The following is a 25,362-nucleotide window of genomic DNA, read 5'->3' as shown; positions in this document are numbered from 1 at the left end:
TGACACATGGTAAAATACTTCAAGCATTTGTCGCAGTTCCAAAGGAGAATACATGGCAGAGGGTCCTGGAGAGTGCCATCATATGTCAAGTTATTGGTGAAGAGAGGCAGCCAGGCTAAAAGTGAATGGCAACCAGACACCAAGTGAAACGCAGCTGGACTTGGACTTGGTAGATTGACTCCAAGTGGGTAGCAGAACTCAAAGTAAGATGCATCCATAGTCCAAGTAAGAGGCAATCTAACTTAGAGTGAAAGGCAGCTAGATTCACAGTGAAAAGCAGCTGGGCTCTGAGAAAGAGGCAGCTGTTCTTGTAGCAAGAGGAGAGCTGGACTTCGAAGGAGAGGCAGCTGGACTCCGAACGAGAGGCAGCTGGAAGCAGGAGGAAAAAGCATTTGCACAGGCAGCTAGAGTCTTTGTAAGAAGCAGGTAGGACAGAGTCAGAGGAAGCCTTACTCTGAGAGAGGGGCAGCTAGACTCACAGGGAGAAGCATTTGGACTTGGAATGAGAGGCAGCTGGACTCAATGGGAGAGGCATTTGGACTGTGAGTGAATGGCAGCTGGATTCTTTTGAGGAGCTGGTAGGACAGAGTCAGAGGAAGTCTGACTGCAAGTGAGAGAGGGTTAGACTCCACGCAAGAGGCAGCAAGATTACGAGTGAAAGGCAGTTGAACTCTGAGAGAGGGGCAGCTAGACTCACAGGGAGAGACATTTGGACCTGGAGTGAGAGGCAGCTGGATTCATTGTGAGATGCAAGTTATTTCGAGGTGAAAGGCAGCCAGACTACAAGCGAGAGAGACTCCCGGTAAGAGGTGGCAAGATTCCAAGTAAGAGGCAGGTGAACTCAGAGTGAGAGGCTGTCGGACACCAAATGAGAGGCATTCGGAATCTGAGTGAGAGGCAGCTGGACACAGAATGAGTAGCAGCCTGACTCCATGTCAGACTCCAATTGAGCGGCACCTGCTCTCCAAAAGAAAGGCAAATGCACTTTGAGTTGAGGTGAGTAGTTGCTTTCAGAGGGAGAGGCAGTTTAAGTCCAAGTGAGAGGCAATAGTACTAGGAGTGAGAGACAGTTGGACTAAGAGTGGGATGGAGTTGGACTCAGAATGAAAACCAGCTGGACTCTTAGTGAGAGACTGCTGGACTCAGCTCAGTTGATGGCCTTCATTACCTTGCAGTCTAATGCCTGCGTCTGCTCCTCAATGGTAAGCGGCAAAAATCATGTGACAGAGTGACGCTAGCTTCCTCCTTTCTCCCCACGCTGGGCCTGAATTGTAAGGCTGTTTCACTCTGGAGTGAATCGGGTCAGAGCCAGCACAAGGTCACGCTAAAAAGAGCCATTATCGAGGGTAAACAGCTTTCTCCTCTTATCGCAACTATACAAAGCTGATGCCCCTTTTTAGATGCAAATTACAAAAGCACCTATTCCGTTTCAATCGAAACCTCACCACCACAGACCGATCAGAAGGATCTGTGAATAAATCGTCCTGTCTGAGCAAAGGATGGAAAAGATGGAAAAAGTACACTCCACTGAAGAGAGTTACGTGCTGTAAAAGGAATGGAATTCGAACGTAATGCTTTTGGGTCTGCCTCTAAAAGATCTCATCCTCGGTGCACCGGAGCTGTCACTGTGCCCATTTCACGATGGATTAAGACCACATAGAGGGCAAACAATGCAGCCTTGCTCCTCGCTGCGGTGGAGACGAAACCTGAAAGGGCAGAGAGACCAAAAAAAATCACCCCGCCAGGAGCTGAAATCTGTCTCCATATCTCTGTCATTCCTGCGCACGTCTGCGGGTAACGCCATGCAGAAATTCAATTATCACCAGCACCTCGGATCTGATTCAATAATGAAGCACCTTTGCTAAAATATTCAACAGTGGCCCCAGTGTATCAAAGCAGAGGCTGATGAATTTGAATGCAGGCCGCTACAGCGTCGGAACTTGTTTTAACAGGAAGGTGAGGATGTCCTTTGGCTCCGCCATTGCCGCCTCACATCATTACAATGAGATCCAGCCATGCCTCTGACTTAGAAGAAGGTACAGCAAATCACCTTCCAATAGCCCTGGAAGGCTGACATAAACATCAACATGTCCACACAAATTTAATTATTGTTCATCATTCTTGAGACCAGAGTGCATAATCTACCATGGCAAGCATTCAAATGAAGATGAGATGCACAGATGCCAATAAATAAGAGGCGCAGGGATCAGGACGTGACAGCAAGAGCATGGAAACAACAGGACAAAGACAAGATTAATGCAATGACATATTTGTCAACAGAGCCTGAAAATTAATTGAAATGGCAAGCTAATATCAAACGTATACACTAGCAAGGGAAACGTTCTCAAGGGTGTCCTCAAGCAGACTCAAGTGACAAGTAAATGATTTATACTCTGCGGATAGGTTTAGTCATTAATAGCCCAAGTTGGCTTTTCAGATTGGAATTGATCTGTTAGTCTATTGATTATTGGTCTATTGATCATTACTGATGATGACCAACTCACCAGTAAGAAGCCAAATAAAACTGTTTAACTGATTAACTGTAATTAAAAATATTTTGGACTTGCCTAAACAGAGTAAATGAACTAGTCTTATTATTTCCACCCAGACATTCCTCAATACAAATTCTTCCTATGGGGCACTGTGTCCCAAGCCTTCTTGTTTTAGAGGGCCCATATCATGGAAAACAAAAATTTCCTTCCTTTTTTGAAAACAAAAAAATTCTAGCACTATGTAAACACTGCTCAAGTCTCAAAACATACCATTAACCCCCAATGCATGTAGTCAATATGTATAGATTAAGCTGCAACAGCCCATAATGAATTTATTGTTTTTGTAATGGCTTGAAAACTAATGTATTTACATATACGCTATGGACAAAAGTATGTGTACACCTGACCATCACACCCTACACGAGCATGCTGGACATTACATTCCAAAATTAAGGATATCAATATTGATTTGGTCCCCCTTTGTGGCTATAACAGCCTCCACTCTTCTAGGAATGCTTTCCACAATATTTTGTCTGTGGGAATTTGTGCCCATTCAGGTCAGGCACTGATGTTGGACATGAAGACCTGGCTCACAATCAACGTTCCAATTCATCCCAAAGGTGTTCAGTGGGGTTGAGGTCAGGGCTCTCTGTGGGCCACTGGATATCCTCCACACCAAACTCAACAAACCTTGTCTTTATTGACCTTGCATTGTGCGAAAAGGTGCAGTCAGGCTGGAACAGGAAAGGGCCTTCCCCAAACTGCTGTCACAAAGATGGAAGCATGCAATTCTCTAAAATGCCTTTGTATGCTGTAGCATTAACATATCCTTCACTGTAACTAATGGTCTGTTCCCAAATCCTGAAAAACAGCCCCAGACCATTATCCCTCCTCCACCAAACTTCACTGTTGGCACTATGCATTCCGTCACTGAGCCCTTCAGTACAACCAGTCTATACAATATGCCACAATGAAAAAAGGTTGTCTTTTTCATTTCTAAGGAATAAGGACAAGTTAGAAAATGGTTAAAGTTAGAAAATGGTAAAAATGAATTTTGACTATTTTTGGTACATAAAACCACAGAAACATTGGAAATGGACCTCAAAAGTGGCACAATCTGCTTCTATTGAGGTGTCGTGTAACGCTGAAAAGCAGCTTGAAACAGCTTGAGAAATACAGGGCAGTCTAATGAGAATCAAAAAAGCTAAGAGCAGAACTTCGTGAGAATGCTGATTAGTGAACAACCAAATTTTCATAAAATGAAGCGGTAAGATGGAGGTCAAGTGACTCTACAGCTAAATAGACTGGAAATGATTGCCAGCTGAGGCAAGTCCAATTACATACAACAATTATTCTACATTAAAACACATGCTTTTGATAGATGTTTTCTCTAGAACCAAAGTAAATGACAACCTGTGAAAGGAAAAAAAGCATAGTAAACAACATGTCTGGCGATAGCATGAGCTTCTGTTCCGTGACACTGTGCTGTCAGCTTTTGTGTTCTGTCTTACAAACGGCTGTTATTAAAATGAGGCAGGGCAACAGCATAATAGGCATGTAATGTGTATTATATAGCCACTGCTGGATGGGAAGAAGATTCAGTGTCATTAGCGCTTAGAACAGGGAGTAGAAGCAAATGACAGAAAGATATAGAAGAGAGAGAATCCTCACACACACATCTTTATAGCAGCATCCACTGAAAGGTTCTTTTAAGGAACCAAATGTGCTTCTTCTATAGTATTGCATCAAAGAACACTTTTTGGCACCTTTACTTTTAAGAGTGTATGGCAGTTTGGATTTAATGAGGCTGAGCCATCACGGGCAGAGAGCCATCACTCTCTGAACATCACTCATTCACAGCCTTCCAGCCTACCCTCCCCCACCACTCACATACACCGCTGATCTCCACTGTCTCTTTAATTAATGCCTGCCAGTAATGACCAACGGCTCCGCAGACCAAACACACGTCTAGAGAGGATTTAACATGCTTGCGGAAACATAATTTGAGGAAAAGCAGTGTCTGAAACATCACTGTAGCATAGCGACAGGCCCTTCGCTACACAAAATCATTTCAAGCGCTTGCTGATTTTAACAAACGCATTCACAACACGGTGATAAAGACCAAACATAAGTGGCTCATGTATTTCAGCAATATATACCCATATGCATTAGACATGTATGAGATATTGATAAATGTGTGTGAGTGTATATTTACACAGATATAAACACATTTTCCTACTTTGACCCTTCAAAGCATCCACAATTCCAGCCTGAAGCCCAGATGCTTGTATTCTGTTGCTTTGACTCTGCGACTGTTGCCCTCTCGTTCAAATATAGCTTTAAAATAGCAGGTTCCACCAGTTGCTCTGCTGATAAAAGTTATTTCTGGCTACTGCCGTGAATTTGTTTATCACTGAAGCACATCGAAGTATCAGTTACAAGCAAAGCACACCACTGATGCCAGCAATATCAGTAGTATCAGTAACCTTAGCATGGGAGGACGCCTCCCATACTGCACTGGACACTGCTCTCAGCAGCACCACGTGTAAATATCAACAACTCACAAACTTACACAGGCAACTGCAAAGTGGAAAACTACAATTTGCCTTGAAACAAGATAACATAGCGATATAAGAGTGAGAAGGATGTATATGTGTGTGTGTGTGTATATATATATATATATATATATATATATATATATATATATATATATATATATATATATATATATACAACCATAACAATAAAACTACCCCCTTGTTTCTTCGCTCATTGTCCATTTTGTCAGCTTCACTTACCATTTAGGTGCACTTTGTAGTTCTACAATTACAGACTGTATACTTTGTTAGCCCCCTCTTTTACAGAGCAGGTACTATTTGGGTGGCGGATGATTCTCAGCACTGTGACACTGACGTGGTGGTGGTGTATCAGTGTGTTTTGCACTTGTACGAGTGGATCAGACGCAGCAGTGATGTTGGAGTTTCACAATTAAACTTCACAATTAAATTTGCTTATTTAACATACATTTAATTTAAGAATCTTTTATGGTAAGTGTGTTTTTCTTTCAACAGAGACGACATGTAAAAACCTTTATGTAAAAGTGTCAGTTTTAAACAATGAAACATGGAGCTTTTGTTAAAAGCCCTTTACAAAGTCAGGCCATGTTTTTTTTTTTCTTGTAGGTTAAACCAGTTTTTCTTTGTCATCTTTTGTCAATGTACATAAACAAACATACACGCAGGACAAACAGAAAAACAAAGCAATGCAGGGAGGCATGCAGACAGTACAGTGGGGTGTGGCAGGGCTCATGCAGGAGTGTTTGTGGCCCTGGGCGAGTGTGTCTCTTGACATTAGCGAGGCCTCGCTTTTCCCTCAGTCCGCGGCTTGCGGGGCTGTAATTAAGTGGGCCACGGCCAGGCGGCCCATCACACAGCAGCAAGGGGGGACCATGACCTGGAAACCTCGCTGTGTCCAGCCGGGGGACACAAAACAGCCCCCCCACCAGAGCAGCAGGCACAGCCTTTTGTTTCCTGCATTACAGCTGTCCCTGTGGACTGAGCAGGATCAGTAAATGGAGATGGAGAGCTACTTGGAGTGTGGGCTAAAGCACACAGTCTTACTGTACAGAATGAAGATGTTGGCCTGGATTAGGCAGGAAGTGAAAGGATTTTTATCGCAGACACTTATTTTATTTAGAATATATTTTAAAAACTTTCACTTCTTTTTAATCTACTTCAAAAGTGATTTCAATTATATTCAAAGCTATAAAATTAAAAAAAAACTGTATATATAAATGTATAAAGAGTTGACATGTTCTTTTGACATTTTCTTATTTTTTTTTATTTTTTTTTTCCAGACTGAAGCTGTTTGCCTGAAAGAGCTCCCCATGTTGATTAGAAAATGTCCCTGTTTTTCACCTGCCCAACTGGAGGAAGGACATTGCATTGGCTGCTGTTAGAAAACTGGGCAAAAATCAATGGTGAGGGCCTAATATCCCATTCGGGAGACTGACAAGCAATCTCACCTCCCGAGGCGAGAAGCTGCATTTAAGCGTAGATTTTGCTTTTAAGAGTCTCTTTACGATCGTTTTTTTATAAAGGCGACGACAGTCAACAATTTTCATTTGCTCCAGCCAGAATCGGTCGAGCAGCATGCAGTCTGTGCCAAATTCTATAAATGGCCTGCGTCCCTTCATTCTGCACTGCACAGGATGTCGACACCCTCGCCAGAGCTTCCTGTTTCTCTGGTCACTTCAAATAAAGCAAAGTGAGCAGCCGGTCAGCAGCTAAAGTAATTTGCCTAAAATGGAATCATGAAGGCTTTGTACTTACATACATACACATCTTGTATGTGAATTTAAACAAAAAAGACGATTTGCATATTTACTCACCATTGCTATGTGCTCTAATGTGTAATGTTATTGTAGCTACCCATAAGTCATGCCTGTAAAATTGGAAAATAGCGATATGAGGCCCAATAAAGATGATATAGGGCTCAATCACAATGCCCCACCTTGCCTACAGGCCCCAGTGCAATTACCACGCCACTGCCAGTAGTTACGCCACTGTTCTTACATCAGATGCTTACACAAAAGCTATAATACAATGAATTAAACCAAAAAGATTTTTTTCTTTCACCAGCCTCAAAAGAAAAACACAAAAGTGAACTATATACTTCACGGTATTAGCAGAAGGCCATCAGTATTAGCCCTTAAACCGGGTCATTAAACAGTGGGGTAATGATGAAAGAATTACAGATAGTGTCATAACCCCTTGCACACATGGAGCACGCCGTCATTACTGAAATTCCACCTCAGCACACACCAGATTTGGAGTGCAGTGGAGGAGAGAAGGCCTTGAGCTGCTATACACACACACACACACACACACACACACACACACACGCACAGACAGACATACACACACACAGACTTGCACAGCTTAGTCCAAAACACAGCAAGTAAGCCAGGCATGTCTGCACAAAATGACCCTCAACTTATGGCTACTGCCAGATATTCTGTCTGTCTGTGTAAGAGCATGAGTAAAGCAGTTGAGTTGAGGGTATCTATATGTAATAAGGTAATAATGTATAAATACATTGGATATCCATATATGTGTGTGTGTATATATATATATTCATTTTGCTTCTTTTGGTCCATTCATCACGAAATTTATATACAATGTAAAGGGCAACAAAAACTACAAAAATGGAGATACAATGTTTTATATATATATATATATATATATATATATATATATATGCACACACACATATATATATATATATATATATATATATATAAGCTGTATGTAATATGTTTCAAATTTCAAAGCTTCAGGTTAAATCTCACTGTAACCTCAGTAAATAAAGGGAATAATTTTTTGTCCTTTCAAAGTATTTTACAAAGACAGGAACATTCTGTCATTCTGTTAGACCTGTATCAATATATGAAAACATGCACGCACATATTCTGCTACCGTGATGCCTACCGTCTCCATCCCATGACAACATGCACGTGTAATGAGGAATGAAATCATGAAATCTCAGGACATTCGAGCCACTTTTCCTTCAACACACACAGACACCTCCATTCTCACCAAAGCTGGAACGCTCTCAACCTGACAGTGACAACCCCCCTGCCATTACTATTCTGATAAAAATAAATGAGATCTAACAAATCTTTATAAGAGATCTACACACACATCTCTCAGCCTCTCCCACGGGCCAACATTCAGCGTGTGAAAAGAAAAGATAATAATGTCGCACACAGAGCGAAGAAACACAGCAGACTACCTTTTCCCAGCAGCAAGAACACTTCCACATTCAGCTGATTCACTGCAAACCAGTTAGGCTGCTATATCCTTAACCTGAGGTCATCATTAAAACCAAGCATTATGCTAAATTTTTGCGTTTTTAACTCCATATTTAAATAGCTGGATTAATCAACATTGATTTCATCTGATATTATGTGGACTATCAATCAGCCAGCTCTTGCCTGAAGGGTGAAAAAAAACCCCAAAGGCAACGTTCTTCTCCAAACTCATAGACTTTTTTCCAGATTTTCTAAGAAGCTGATCTAATTCTAAGAAACTCTTAGACAGTCACTGTAAGAGCTGGTGCTTGGATTGAACCTTCACAGCTCCATTCTTCCTCTGATAAAGGTAACAATGTAATGATTATACTTGAGGACATATTTTCACAATACACAATACATATCACATTCAAAGTTTTTGCATACACTGGCAGAACAGTAGTGCTACATTAAAAAGAAAAATAAACACTACACTCTAAATACAATGAATATTTTTATTGAACTATATGCTTTTAATGTGACAGTGTAAGACCCCTGGTTGGGGTTGGGGGACAATATAAAGATGATATTTATTATTCAAATTATAAATTGCATCACATTATTCTCTTTCTGAGCATATCATTCATACCATCTGTCCTCAAAAACTACTAAACTACTAAACAACAGCTATAATTAGTATACCCAATATATATCACACATTACGTAATATATATGTATGTGAAATGTTGAATACAAATCATCTTATTCACAGTTTTTGATTGTGTTTTTAAAGCAGCATTACGCATGTTTTCTGATTAAAACTAAACTGAAAGTACCATTATTGAGTCAGGAGGAAAAAAAAGCTAAAATAGACTAAATAATAATTCCAAAGTCAGAGGTGTAGGGTCAGATTTGGCAGGGGTTTTTCAGACCACATCACATGTCTTTACGTATTAACCTCACACCTCTTATGGCACATAAGGCTCAAAGACAGCTTCTTCCCCCATGCAACCAGGCTATTGAACAGCCAGTAATCACTGCTCTGCCCAGCCCAACCCTTCCCATTACACGTACGTGCACCCACTGTACTCCCGCACTTTACTTGCATAGCTGGACTTTGAATACCTATCCAAAGACAATACTCTCCCCCTGCGCTTCCACTTAACTTCCTGTACCTTGCACTTTACTAAATACTCTGCCACCTACTGTACCATCTTCTACCTCCACACCTAGTGTGATTATTTGCACATCTACATAGCATTGTAATATCCATTACTATATATATAGTATATAGTTGATTACACTCACTCTACATTCCCAGTGCAATATTATATGTCTCGGTGCAATATTATTATTTTTAAGTTATTGTGTAAGATTATATGTATATATTTTAGTTAAATTGGTTTTATCTATTCTTCTATCCTATCTATAGTTTTGTTTATCTATGTGTAAATACTGTTCTCTGCATAATTTGTGGAACTCGCACTCAAGTTTTTCACTCACCTGTGTCCCTGTACTCTTGTGATGTGACAATAAATCTGATTTGATTTGATTTGATTTTATATGGTTTTATTGTTTTCCAATATGTTAAACTCAGCTAATAAAAAGAAATTGTTTACTGAAATTAGCAGAAGGATGTCACAGTTATGTGTGTTGTTTGTAGAGGATGTGCTGACTCATTTTCATGTAGAAAATCAACCAATCATTTGACCAGGCGTGTTCAAACCTTTGCACAGGACTGTCACTCACTGTGCTACACATTCTAAATCAGGGGTCGGCAACATGCAGCTCCGGAGCTGCATGCGGCTCTTTTACTGCCCTGTTGCGGCTCCACTGCAGAATTAGATTTGTAGGTAAAAGTAAAATAATCCTCCTTTGCAGCAAAATAAAGCTCTGCTGATCGTTCAACACAGTTTTAATAATAAACAGTCTTAAAAGCTGGAGTTAATGTAGCCTATAACTGCTAATTCACCGACCTTTAACCCTGAAGATTGTGAAATGGCAAAGAGAGAGATTTAAGACGAACAGTGATAATATAGAGATGAATGGACTTATTTGCATTTATAATCACTCCAGCTGGCTGCCTGATACTCTTAATCTGCAATGAGTAACTGTCAAACACTAAAAAATTGTGAAGCTGAAGAAAAATCGAATTTTCCTGTTCCACCTTAAATGGTGCAGAAGTTACATTCTGGCGCCTCAAGCTGCATTTAAGGTGGAACTGGAAAATTCAAAGAAGCTAGCGAATGAGAAGCTGACTTCAGCCTTGTAAAAAAGTCAAACCTTGAGAGACATTTTACAGGAAACTATTCTACTTTTGCTAAAAGGTTTCCTGCCGGAGATGCGAGAAAAGTGGCTATAGTTGAGCTAAAGCTTAAAGGAGAGCAAAGTAAGTCTGCATTTTGGTATATTTTAAATTTTTAGCCTATATTAACACATTAGCACATACTGAGACATGTTTACAGCCAAGATGGTAAAATGGACATAAACTGTTGTGGCTCCCAACGTGGTTGGATTTTTGTTGAAAGGACAAAACGGCTCTTCTTAACATTTGGGTTGCCAACCCCTGGTCTAAACAAATGAGCATTAACCCAACACACAAATTCTGCATGAGTGACAGGAATACAGGGAGAAAATACAGCAGAACCACAATACAAACCTCCCCGTGTGGAAGCACCTGCTTCAGGCTTTCTGAACAGCTGTGTGTGTTTACTCCCTGCATTCAAAGCCTGACCTCAGCTCCCTCACTCTGCTCGGCAGTCGGACGCTTGCTTACTGCGCCACTGCACTGGCACCAGTCCTCTGCTTCTGGAGCAGCAGCATTGTTCAAATATGAGCTGAACTGCATTCACAGGCAGCACAAATGCAGGTGACGTAGCTCTGAGTTGACAAAATAAACACACTTCCTAACATTCACTGAAGTACAATCAACCAGTCAACTCTGCCTCTCCAAGTCAAACATTTTTGCCAATAGCTCTTGTAGTAATGGATGCATCTGCACTCGAGTCAAACGAGGCGTGGGTTTTTAGCGCTGCGAGCCAGGTACTTTCAAACAGAATCACAAAACAATTCTGGGTTAAACACAGATTCCACTCTGTCCAGTGTCAGGGTCACTGCTGTGCTGAGATGGTCCACCACCTAAATAATATCTGGTCAACAGCGGTCCTGTAGTCAGAAACTGACTAGCGGTGAATGGGCTAGAGGGTGTCTGACAAAGTGTACATGGCAATGGTCTATAATTCTAACCTTCATAGTGGACATACAAGCTACAGGACAGTGCAAAAGTCAGTGACCACCCTTCATTTAACTTCTGTTAAGTAAAAGTTTTTCAGGAGATATTTCTGACTACTTGTTTGAGGAAGAGGAAATGCAAAAGAACTGGGGTTCCCAAAACTAGAGGTCCAAAAAATGATCAAACACAGATGCTGCTGATGTTCTCAGGCGGCCACCCCAGAGTCCAGACCTCAACATCTATGAATGTGTTTGGGATCACTTGGATTGTAAGAAGCAGAAAATGCAACTTCTAAGACTGAACTTTGGAACATCCCTGCAGATTTCTTTGAAAAACTGCAACCAAGTCTCCTGAAAATACGGAAGCTGTAATAAAAGGCAAAAGGTGGACAAATTAATTACTTTTTATTACAATTACATTTAGTATATTGTATTATCATATTTTATTATTTTTGTCATTGGGGTTTCTCTTTAACTGTAATTCTATATTAAATATATGTTTTCTCGAGTTCGATCCCTGGTGATGCTACAGCCATCCGTGGCCAGGAGTCCAAGAGAGCACAACTGGCCTCGCTCTCTGGGTGGGTAGGATGGCCCCTCCTCTGCCCCATCACTCAAACGCGATGCTAGTCAGCGCAGGCGTCTGTTAGCTGATGTAACAGAACTGGCGGTTGGCGCTTTCCTTAGAGCGCGTTCCGCTGTTCAATGATGTTGCACAAGCGGCAGTTCGAAATGATGCAGTGGCGCTTCACAGGTCTCGGAGGAAGCCTGTGCTAGCCTCGTCCTCCTGGCGCTGGCGGTATCATGTGATTGCGGTCCTAACTAGTGGGTGGAATTGGATATGATTAAATTGAGATAAAAATTGGGGAAAAATCCCCAAAAAAATTTTTTCTAGTTTTTTTGTGACACTGAAACTTGTACTTAATGGCAGCTTTGATTGAAAATTAAATAAAATAAAGGTGGTTTCTGCCCTGGACACACTTAGAAATGATGGTTCTTCAAGGGCTCTTTAGTAAGTGTTTCTATATTGAACCATGAACACTAAAAGAACTCTTTGCATGATTAAAGGGTTCTTTGCATCATGAAAGTGCTCTTCAGATTGATGGAGAATGCGCTGTAGATCGTTCTATATAGAACCCTTTCGAAAAGGGTTCCATATAGCACCAAATAGGTTTCTTCTATTGTGTCAAGCTTGACATCGTAACACCAGAAGAACCCATTTCAGAAGGTTCTATATAGAGCCATCTACAACACATTCGCCATCAATCTGAAGAAACCATTCATGATGCAAAGAACCTTGTAATCATGCAAAGGGTTCTTTGAGTGTTCATGGTTCTATTTAGAACCATTTTCTTCACTAAAGAACCCTTGAAGAACCATTTTGTAAGAGTGTAGGAGTTTCCAATAATCTGGCCAATGAGTGGAAGTAATGCGTATAGCAATAAGCAGACGATAAGGGTATATTCCGAACAATCCTTCTGACAGATTAGACGATCAGCGCATTCCGGTGGAAAACTGGACCGACTGGTCCGTGTCACATAAAAACCTGCACTGGGAGAAATCTCAAGTGCGAAAACTCTTCTTCCAACGCTCTGGAGTACAGTTCAGCAGGGAGAGGCCGATATTTCACAGGCCATCTCCCACAAATTAGACTGCAGCTGGACCATTCATCCTCAGAGTAATCCAATTCCCTCCTCTCGCGCACAGCTCAATTCATCGGAGAAAGATGACTCAAAGGTTTTAGCACTGCAATAAGTGCCTCTAAACATCCCTAACAGCCATAATAAAGACGTTAAATGTTTTGGGCCTAACGTAATGAATGGTACAGACATCTCACAGAAAAAATAATCCACATAGTCATGATAAGGAGCAATTTGCCTCCTTATCAAAGCAACTTTTTAGCACTCGCAGTGAATGTGAATAAAAGACTGTCAGCCTTTTCTTTGAAGATTTTGTTCTTCAGGAAGTGTATTTCATTAAGGGCTGCGCCATCCAGTCTAAAGCACGTCTGTCTAAAGCTGTGAATAACAGGCCTCTGCCTGTTACAGAAGCATCTCACTCAGTTTAATTTGAAATATCTCTTCCAGTAAATTCAATGTGTATATCACCAGAATGAACGCTATGCATTGAATATTCATCAATAAATAAGGTTTAAAGGATCCGGTTACAGAAGAACGAAAGAACATCTGAACATCTGAGCTCATCCTGACAGGATACTGTGTTCAATATGTGCCATTAGTAGAACACACAGTAGCTCAGAGTGAACAAGTACACCAATGTTTGTGTGTACTGAAAGACCCAGCTGACGGATCCACACTGTAATTCCTCACTCTGGTAACTGTAGAACTTACATGCGAGTTCCATAGCTACTGAAAAATTCATAGTATTTACTGGAAAATAACCTTTAAGATTAATAACTGAAGAAGCCTACACTGTTAGCAATAAAGGTTCTGTGCAGGGACATTTTTTGTTCATCAAGGTACAAACAATGTAAATGTTCCCTCAAAGGTACAACAGTGGTTTTTAGATTCAACTGTGTACCTCAAATATGTACATATTCGTACTTTTTCATAACCTAATGTTTTAAAACTGAACAATAAAATAAAAAGCCTGGAGACGAGATGGGGTGTGTGGAGTCAATACAACTTAGAAAATATAATTTTAATGGAAAAATTAGGTGAAACTGCAAGAGTTTCTATGTGTAGCTTCAGATTCTCACTCTAGTGTCCACATATTAACCCCTTTTGGAGCTGGAGTTTTACTTTAGTCTAGTACGAATCTGCAATGTTCATAGCTTTTACAGTCTGACGATAATAACTGTGGAGTGAATGACCTTCTTTAATTCGCTGAATACTGAATTCTGTTCAGACCTTACAGTAACAGAATAACAAAACCCCCTAATAGACATGTGTGAAGCTTATTATTGTTATTGTATGTGTCATGTGGCATAATGCTGGCATCTAAATCCAGACTGCAACCTTTGAATCCAAGCTGGAGAAATTACAAATACAGAAATACAGATGTTTTTTGCATGAGCCAGTCCAATGCTGACAATTTACACAACCTTTAATGGAAAACTTTATCCAGTTTCAATAGTGTGTTAGTTTCATAGTAGTTACTGAATAACAAGCCTTAAGACTAATAACTGAACAATAAACCTGTATGTGGGATATTCAGTTTCTCACTCTGGTGGAGCTGGAACAGTTTTACCTGAGAGGATATTGCTAATTAAGTGATTTTAGTCCACAAATCTACAACATTTGTAATTTTTACAGTCTAACAGTAATAATTGTGGCATTAACAGCCTTCTATAATTAGCTGAACACAGAATGCAGTAATGGAATAACAAAATTTGCTAATAGACACAGCTGTAATGTGTGTTGTTATTGTTATTGAGGGTGACATGTAGTATTATTGATCCAGGATATGACTTTTTAATTCAGGCTGTGGGATTCTGGTAATACTATACAGTTATTTTATGCTGTACTAATCAGCCGGTCAAATCTTGAAAAATTACACTACACAACCTTTAATGGGAAAACTAATCCAGCTGCAGTAGTGCTTTACTTTCATAGTGGCTACTGAAGAATAAGACTTAAGATCAATAACAAAACAATACGCCTGCAATTTAATGGGTTTAAGCAGTCCTACCTATCATTGTCGGCGCTCTTGAAGGCCGGTAGGATGTTCCGGAAGCTGCTGTTGCGGTCGAGCTTCGGCTGGCTCTTGGTGCGTTTGATAGAGCCCTTCAGCCTCCGGCTCAGGAAGCCCTGGACAGGAAAGCGTCCGCAGTGAGAGAGAGAGCAAAGAGAGAGGTGAAAAAAACACTCAGCTCACAGGTTCTTAAAGCAAACAAAACACACACACTCAATCCAGCAGCTCTGCAAAGAAACGCTCTTTCTTTCCTCTCTCTCTCTCTCTCTCTCTCTCACTCTCTCTTTATCTCAGTGTCTCTCTCTCCTCTCATCCATGGCGTCTGGTGGAGCGGCGTGTTGCTGTGCGGACTGAGCTACAAGCGTACACACACACACACACACACACACACACACACACACACATCTGTTGGCAGAACTCGCTGGGCTACAGCGGCTATGCTGATGTGAGACGCCCCTCAAAGTCCCTGTTACCATGGAAACTGTTGGTTGGCATGGAAGGGGAGAGAGAAAGAGTGAGGGGGGGAAAGGAAAAGAAACACACTGGTGCACTGCAAGTTCACGGACAGAGCTGAGCTTGAGATTTTTTTCAAACACAGCACAGATTAGCGAGAGATTAGCAGGAGTTGGATTATTTCTCCGAAAAGACTGCTGGCCTGTCTGACGGGAGACGGCTTTGAAAAGGAAAAGGATAAAACAGTGAACGTGGGGCAACGTATTTCACTAAAGACGGAGGAACGGAGACGCCAGCCGGGATAATTACGTGTTTGTGTTTAGAAGCACAGTGAATGAATGGACGATTGGCCTTAACTAACCCCCTAAATATCTGTTGTTATACAAGCATGGCGCTGTGGGCAAATAGGGGTAACAGATGAAATAAAGACATGCAAAAACATATAGAAGGCCTAAGACTGCACAACACAACTTACTTGCTAATTCGAAGTATGTTTTAAAATAAATAGTAATTGGCAGAAAATCTGATTTACACAATTTTCCTGTTAGTCCAAATTAACCAGCCTGCGATTTAAGCTCAGTTTTGCACTGGAGCTATGAGACTAATGTAGCTAACAAGTAATAAAAGTGTATATCCCATTGATTAGCATCACACAAACTGCTGCCTAAATCATCAGTCACCTGCCTTAAACCCTGCTGGATTGATAAGTAATAAAGCAACCCCTTTCCTTGTGGTAAAATCACTGTCTCAAGAGGCTTATTGCTTTTTAGAAAACAGTGACAACATAAAATATGATAAATATACACATTTTCAATAAATAACTGAAGTTATAATTCATAATAATCCCAATAAACACATCTTCTATCAAGAAATGTAGTAGTGCTACACAGAAATGCTACTGCTGCAAAGCAATACTGCTGAAGGAGGACAAGAACTTTGACCCTTCACAGCTATTTCATAACCTTTTTCATTATTTGTCATATAATAATGAAAATGTCATAATACGGCAGTGATTAATACAGAAAATTTCTCCTCATAAGTACTTTCTGCTCAACAAATTGCCACCACAATGATAACATAAATTTCCATTAGCGCCCCAATGCGATTTCCTGTGTTCTGTTAGCATCAAGCTAATGGTGCTAGGCATTTGTTTTCCCACAACTTAGGGCAGATCTACCAAAAACACAGACACTAAGACATTTAAGCATATTCTCTCCTTTTTATATAGCAGTTATATAATAAATCATGATTATAAGCTAAAAATTATTATTAAAATAAGTCTAAAATAAGCCTAACACTGAATATTGAGGGAGAAGCAGTTTAGCCAGTTAGCTATCTTTTAGCCTGTTTAGCCTGCTATATTTCAGTTTTGTTGTTAAGAAAATAAGCTGTTAGTCCCTCAGTTGAAACAAAATCAGGTTGTTACTTTATCTATCTATTATCAGTTCACTCAGGGCAACATTACAGTCCTTTTACAGCACAATTTTTAGCGACTTGGTGCACTAATGTTTTGGCTGACTGACTCCATCTTGGGTTTGTTAAAAACTGAGCAACTTTCATTGCTTAGCTATTGCTTTAACCTTTTAAAACAGCAGTCATGTCATCAACAGCAGTATAATTTTCACTGTCATAACCATAAAGCTATAATAGCGCTGCTGCTCAGACATGCAGGCTTACTGTCTCCAAGAAACAGCAACTACACACACACTACCATTACACATCACAGTCTTCAGAAAGTCCTGAACTCTCTTATTGACAGTTGATGTTTCCCTGCATGCCCTCTCCATGCTTTACAACTCCAGCAGTTCAAAAACATGAACTCTTGACACCCTGAAGTTTTGTGATGATGTCAAGCATTTCACTTCTCCTGCTCTCTTCAAACGCTGCTGTTTTCAGGACGCAAGGTCTTTGTTCTGTCAGACGACGGTGACGTGGTCCCCAGCAGAGATCTCGCCATGGCTATAATCAAGCCGTCCTCAAAGCGCCACTTCTCTCGTTTGGTGCCGCCTAAATTTTTCAGCGTTCTATTTTTAGATCTTCCTCACATGACATTTGCCGCGTAACATCCAAGCGGAATTATTCATCACGCCCGCTGGAGCGGAGGAGCGGAGGGCCAAGGCATTTGATGATGCGCTGCTTTTGGGGAAGATATCCTGCAGCAGTGAGACAGCTACAGGAGGAACCAGTGCAGCCCTGGATCAATGGAGTTCAAACATCAAATAGGCCTTTCTTGACCTGAACCGTAGGTCAATGTGTGTTGATTTGAGACATATTTAAGGAACTAAAGGATGAACTTGGGGCTTGGCTTGGAAAGCCATGTTATTTAGCCAGAAAGTGCCACAGAGCAATAATATTAGGCCAAAAAGTGTTAGAGACTATTAAAAGGCAATACTTCCCTGGCTTATGAAGACATATAATTTGGCTAGCAAGTGTCATTAAGTAAAACTGGTCTGGCTTAGAAAGCCATATTATTTGGCCAGCAAGTATTACAGAGCAATATTACTTGGCCAGCAAGTCGCAGACAAATATATGGCAAAACTGACCTTGCCTACAAAGTCATATTATCTGGTCTATGTGTAATAGGCCTAGATGAATATAAGACAATACTTGCCTGGCTAACAGACCAAATATGTGATTCCTTACAGAAACAGACTGAACAATCAATGGCGTCCTTGTTTCCTTGTCCTGTATATTAAGCCATATTATTTGGACAGCAAATGTTACAGAGCAATATTAATTAGCCAGCTAGTATCACTGACAAATATAATACAAACCGATCTGGTTTAGGAAGCCAGGCAACCAAAAACACTCGTGATTCCAGAGAAATGGCACAGAGAAAACTCTCCGGCCTCTTCTTTTCTCCACCCTGTACATAAAGCTATATTACATGGCCAGCGAGTGTCACAAGGTGGCCGGGTGGCAGACTTTTCCACACAGCCAGAGCTGTCATTCATACATGGCGTCATCAAATACATGCAGCGCTGGAGTAGTATCAAAAAAAAATCATTGAATAAACTACACAAGTGTATATGTTAAGCCTGTTTTATATGCATTAATTTTCAAGAAGTGCACTTGTGTGATTAGGAGTTCACAGTCTGTTCATCAGAAGAATGTGTAACTGAATGAACTGTACAGTTCATACTGGGCCAAAAAATAATTTGCATACATTTCTAAAAAATGCTTCATACCAGAGTTAACAGTTCTTTAAAACAAAACCATACACTGTTTGCACCGCCAAGGATGGCTGCATCTAAAACCCCATGCTACTATACTGCATATTATGTTGAATATGGAACATCAGCAAGTCCATTCTATAGTATATATGGCATAGGAGCATGGATTATGCTATTTTGGATGCAGTATGTAAGAAAGCCTAGCTAGATCTACTTTTCATGTCTGTAAACATTCAGTAGGGGGAGCTCTTGCCAGTTGCGCCAGGCGGGGCAGTTTCCCACCAAACTGGGTGGATTTTGGTGGGATTTGGCATGGGGGGAAAGAGCTTTTGCAGGTGGACAAAATTTGAGCTGGTTTGTCATGATTTTTATGAAGTATATAAAACTAATAAACTGCATTGCTGAACTTTGAATAAGCCCAACTTCTCCCTACATCAAGTTTTAAAAACGTGCATGAAAAAACATTGATGAGTTTTGCTACAAAAGCAATTTGTAAGTAGTGGGAGTAAGATACACATACAACTCAAGTCATCTAAATGTCTTTATAATTTTATTAAAATTATTTGTAGTTTCTTTGTCCAGGCATTTCTTAGATAATTCTTATGCTTTTGGTTCTCTGTACCAATAAACATGATCTCACTAGCATCATTGATGTCATGTTCATTTAAATGTATTATTTAGTATTATGGAGAAATGCTGCTTTTTTCATATTTGGAATTTTTGTGCAGTTTTTTTATGCATTTTGGCAGGTTTTTTTTCTCTCTTCACCGATTTTGCCCAGTTACATCCTCTAGCAAGATGTCCCCCAATAACATGACACCACCAGCACTAGGAGAGTGAAGTCTAGCACCTGCTTCCAGTCCTGTGAAGCCAGGCACTGCATCTTTTCAAACTGCTGCCAATGCAACAGCATTTTACGATCAACACACTTGGAGGAGTACGCTTATGGCCAATTCTATTGCGTTAGCTAACAGATGCCTGCGTTGGCTAGCATCACTCTGAGTGAAGAGAGGGGAGGGAGAAATCCTACTTATTCAGTGAGAGTGATGCCAATTATGCTCTCTAGGACTCCCAGCCATGGATGGCTATGGCATCACCAAGGATCAAGCTTGCGATCTCCTGATGATCACATCTTTTATTACGCTCTGTGCAGGGGTCCACAACTACATTTCAGTAAAACCACCCCAAACTAATATTTCAGTTTGCAGAAAAACGTTGTTTCTTTAAGTAGCAAGTAAGTCGGTGTTTGAGGCCTACTGTGACTACAAGCTAAAAGACCAGAGCTAGATGCTGCTCCTCCAGCACAAACCAGCTTGTCTCTGCCAAACACTTCTATATCATACTGCTATATCAACAACCAAATCTATGTTGGACATGGGATCTGAATTCAGTGCATCTTTTCATCTGAAAATAGACAGAACTTTTTACAATGGACAAAAACTAAGCATATACAACATAATAAAAACAAATGCTATGAATCATTAGCTCACATTAGCCCCACCAGCTACATCCTCTCACCCGAGCCAAGCAGCACATTAGTTTGTTTGTTTATTTTATGACATGGGAAATGCTGCAGAGCAACATTACTTCCTCAGCAAGTGTCAGGCAAATATAAGGCAAAAGAAGCCTGACTCAGACCAAGAACACACATAATTCAAAACAGAAATGGCCCTGAGAACACTCTCTGGCCTCTTTTTTCTTCATACTGTATATCAAGCCATATTACTTGGCCAGCGTGTATCGTAACTGAACATAAAGCAAAACAGGACTGACTTATAAAGCCATAGAATTTAGCCAGCAAGCATCATAAAGCAATATTATTCAGCCTGCAAGCGCCATAAACGAATAAAGGGAAAACCAGCCTGCCTTCTACAGGACATATTACTAGCCCACAGCAGTGTGTATCACTGAAGGAACATAACAGCTCACTGAAAAAAATTTCCAAGCATTTTTTTTTTTTGCCAAACATTTGGCAAATTCAGTTAAATGCTTGGAATTTACCAAGTAACAAAACTAGCAGACCCCTGCTAGTCTAATGGCTGAGTTATCAATGCGAGACTCCTGTAATACCGTCTGTCAGCTGTGAAATGACTGGCCTCCAGCTCCCTGCATACTTTCAGCTCTATCGTATCTATGTGTGGAATTCTTCTTATGCTTACCTGCTGAGCCTGCATTCTCTCACTACTTTCCTCCCCTTCATTCCTCTCTAATCTTCAAGTCTGGCCTCTCTCTGCCCTCTTGTGTCCAGCCCTACATGCCATAGTGTGCCAGTCAGCTTGAAGAGCACAAAGCTGTTTGGTAGAGAGTACTGACAAGTCCATACTCAGCCCAGACAATACACATGATGCCAAAGCAAAACCACACTGAGGGCAGTCTGTGACCTTGTTCCTCTATATCCTGTCCATGCATCTCGTCCACCACAGCTGTTGCGACCCCTGTACAAGCCTCTGTGAAGTCAGCAGTATTGGGATTATTACACCAACTTTGATCAATTTCGCTTTCAGGAGTCTGAAATAAATAAGGTGCATTTCATCACCTTTCAAAAATGTAACTATACGGGAATGAAAGCTTGACAAGGCGCTCGCAATTTGATGCATTAGGAATAAAGTAATACTCTCCTCAGAAACTGACCCTGATCTTGAAGCAGCACTATGTAATGTTTTTTGTTAAAGCTGAAAGAAGTAGTGTTATTGAATATGGAGAAAAAAGAACAAACTAAAATACGGTGTGTGTGCTGCTGCAAGCCGCCCTGTAAAGCCTAAAATAATCATTTAAAAGTCAGAGGTACCGATTTGGCAGGAGTTTTTAGGACTACATCATACATCCTTATGTACTAACATCTCATGCACAGGCTCAAAAAGAAGGTCTGGTTCAATGTTTAGGTCTCAAATAAAAAAAAAACCTTATACTGATAGAGATGACAACAGTAGACAATTCACTCACATCCTCAGAAGACACGTCCTTCACCAAGATTTGACTGACATATCTTCAAATACTCTTTCAACATGCGTGCAAAAGTCAGATTCGTCAGCTTGCAGGGGTCCGAAGCACATACATTGTTATAAAACGTTCTCCCACATGTTGCGTGTAATTACCTATTTCCACCAGAGAGGTCTCCAAATCCCCAAATCATACATAGTGTTGCTTTATCTCATCTCAGTTGATCTCCTACACCGCAGTATGCAGCAAGAAATCCACACAGTCACTCCTTAGAACTTGAACCAGATTATTTGACTTAAAAAAATCATAGATCAAAATGTACTTTCTTGATGAATCATCAAAGATTAGTTGGCATTCTGCTTGCATATTTTAAATTCTTCTAGTCTCTCTTACAGCAAAAAAAAAGAACAGCCACAGAAAAGTCAGCCTGTTCTTTCTTCCCACATAGTGTTTATATGTTATTTTTAATTCATTCTTTTTGAAGGCTACTAATTCATAGAGCACTGTCCAAAAGGCAGAGACCACCGTTTACTCATTTAAATTCCAGTCAAAATAGCCTTTAGATAAAAAGTTATTCATTTTTCAGCATCAGAAAAAGCCTCAACAACTAAATAATGTATCATATTTTTCAGCATGTAATATGTCCACCCTCCACCATTATTACAGCTTTCATTCTTTTCAGGAGACTTCAGGGATATTTTTCCACACATCTAAAGTTCAGTCTTGCTGGTTGCATTTTCTGCTTCTTACAAACCAAGTAATCACATTCAATGATGTTGAGGTCTGGACTCTGGGGCGGTCATTTAATTGATCAGTCAAATTCCTAATACAGTCACCAAAACAATTCAGCCAAAAAGGGTTTAAAGTGTCATATCTTGGGGAAAAAAAGCAAAAATGAAACACATCTACAATTAAGTGCCAAACGAACACGTAACAAATAATCAGAATGGTAACAAAAAAGAAAAACTGATTAAAAACACTCTTATTGTCTTCATTCTCCTGTACTGGTCAGTATGGACACAATCAAACAGTTAAAGCAGCAGCAGATAAACCCTGAAACACATCATAAATAAATAAAGTTAATATTGAAATAAATAAAGTTTAAAAGTTGATATTGCAAAAGAAGCAGATCCTGCTGAGGTTTATGACTGTTTCTTCTCTAAATGACCAACACAAAAGTGACCTGCATGCTAACAGCACTGCTGGACAGGTGTTCCAAACCACACCCATGTGCTGTACATATTAAAACAAGGTGTTTTCTGCTGACATAGCAGAAGCGGGCTGTAATTCAGATATAGATGCCTTTTGGACACCATGAAGTATTCAATTTTCATAATTTTAGTCTGTGTGTTCTCTCAGTTCTCTTTCCCAACATAGAGTGCGTTTACATGCACTCAATAATCTGATCATAATTGGATTTCTGCAGTTCTCTGATTATTCAAATGGTCACGTAAACAGTATACTCCAATTTCTTAGATCTTTCTAGAAAGGTCTAGAAATTCGATTAAGAAATCCGAGAGAAAGCTGGATTTTAGCTCAGTAACCAGATTTCTCAGTGCACAGAAACTCTTACTCTGATTTCTTTCAGATTTCTCAATCTGTGAAAACACACGGCAATACTGGAAATAAGCAAGCAGTGTTGCAGCAAAACACTTTTGGAGTGACGCTGAAACCAAACACATGCTTGATGAAATGAGGGATTTAAATATTCTTCATCTTCTAGATGATGCATGTTCACATTTGTATGTTTTAAAAAAAGCCGCGGCATGAAGTTTGAGTTTTACATTACATTTACGTCACGTCTTCTTCTGTAAGTTTACTGGCTGGTTGCAAAGCAGAAATCAGATTACTGCCTGACTCATGTAGACCCGGAGTTTCCCATTATCTGATTGCTCAAGCGCATATAAACGCGTTGATCGGATTACTGACAAAATCTGATTTTCTGCAGTTATCAGATTATGTTGCACCACTACAAAATACCAAATGAAACTAAAACTAACGTAATGAACAAATATTTCAGTATTCAAATTATTCGCACCAGCCTTGTGACAGTTCTATTACAGAATAATACTGCTACAGTGTAAAGGGTTAAGCCATGGATGCTCACTTCAGTCCACTGAGGATTGCACTGTGTCCAAGTATGTACCTCTGAAATGATGTAATATCTAATTTCTCTTGTTTATGAAGGAGATGAGCTCATTTATGACAGCAGTTGGTGGTGATAATATCCTCAACACTGAGCTGCAGGGTCCTCAATGTAGTTCTCAGTACTCTCTCAACAAAACTCAGCTGACTTTAGACCTTAAAGCTGAGGATTATTGCTTGCTTTATACATACGACTGCATAGACGTCACAAGACCAACAGCAGAGTTCAGATCAAATTCTAATTTTTGACAAGGACCTTTCAAAGAGGGTCCTTACACTGAAGCACTTCCAGACTCTTCTTCACAACTACAGTTTCTTCTCTGTTGATGAGTCCGGGAAAAGCGCTAAGAGTTCCCCGAACCAATCAGTGCCACTGTCTGCTACCCGCTGCTGCAGAGAAGTCTGTATCAGGGGTCAAATAACACTTTAGAGCAGACTGCAGTCTACAGCATGCACCCAATAAAAGCCTACATCAGTCGGAGCTGCTGAAACGATCCATCCAACAGCATTATCCACAGCCGGAAGCCAGACAGTCTGGTCTGGGAGTGCAGAGCAGAACAGAGCTCAGCCTGAAACTCATCTATGTGAAGTGCTGGCTGATATACTGTCTTTATCAGAGCTGCCCAGACTTTTTGTCTTTGGGGGGGAGGCCTGAAGTGCTATGTTTGTGGTAGGCCAATAACATTGACCATTCTACAGAATTAGTTCAAACTTCAGTCCAACATTAAAGCATTCAGACCTTAAATACTAGATACAAGGATGATGCTATGATCTACTAAAACCCAAGGTATTAACTGAGATAGTAATAAGCTAAATATATTCAAAATCATCACTTATAGGGTTTCTATTGGGAGGTGGCCGTCCCAAACCCTAAACTTCAACTTCTGAAAATAATACTTAATTTTTTTTTTATTTTTGAAGTTGAAAGATTTACCATGAACTTAATTTTTAAATAAAAAACTGTATTCAAAATGCTGTCCCACGTTTTCATGTAACTACCGAAACACAGAGTTTTAGTCCATAGGCAGAGCCTTATTTTAGCGACACTCCGGCATTTTAGAGCAGGAAGTGAGAGGGCGTCCCTGTCCCTCATGGCCACGTAGTGAGCAGTTAGATCCCACTGTTTTGCAGTTAATGTGCCCCGAAGTCTGAAAATCAGTGTGTAACATTAAGCATTGTCACTACCGAAACACAGATTTTCTGCAATTAAATAAACTTCTTTGAAAACTATTATGATTTTATGTGTGTTCAACCGTTCGAAGCTGTGTTTGCCAGTCATGTACTGGCTAGAGTTTTTCACTTATGCTCAAAATTAGCTTAAATTGTCACTACTGAAACAGTCAGTACCAAAACATTTTGCAGCGCTGCGAATTCATTATTATTGTTTTGGTAGTGACAAAATGAGATGATTCAATGATTTGTTTTAACTAAAATCAGACAGAAAAAGTCACACAGAGAAAATGAGGGAAAGGGGAGAGAGAAA

At 40.2% G+C, this 25,362-nt stretch overlaps 1 protein-coding gene across 1 annotated transcript in view; it reads right to left on the bottom strand.

Moving 5' to 3' along the window:
• Positions 1 to 25,362, bottom strand: part of dab2ipa (DAB2 interacting protein a) — a 121,092-nt gene that overhangs the window by 75,586 nt on the left and 20,144 nt on the right. The window contains exon 3 of the mRNA XM_036579389.1: positions 15,166 to 15,284. Within this exon, the coding sequence (XP_036435282.1) occupies positions 15,166 to 15,284 (119 nt within the window). The remainder of the gene's footprint in view (positions 1 to 15,165; positions 15,285 to 25,362) is intronic.

Source organism: Colossoma macropomum, unplaced genomic scaffold (assembly GCF_904425465.1).
Source record: "Colossoma macropomum unplaced genomic scaffold, Colossoma_macropomum, whole genome shotgun sequence".
NCBI lineage: Eukaryota > Metazoa > Chordata > Actinopteri > Characiformes > Serrasalmidae > Colossoma > Colossoma macropomum.
This window is presented reverse-complemented; position numbering and strand designations above follow the sequence as displayed.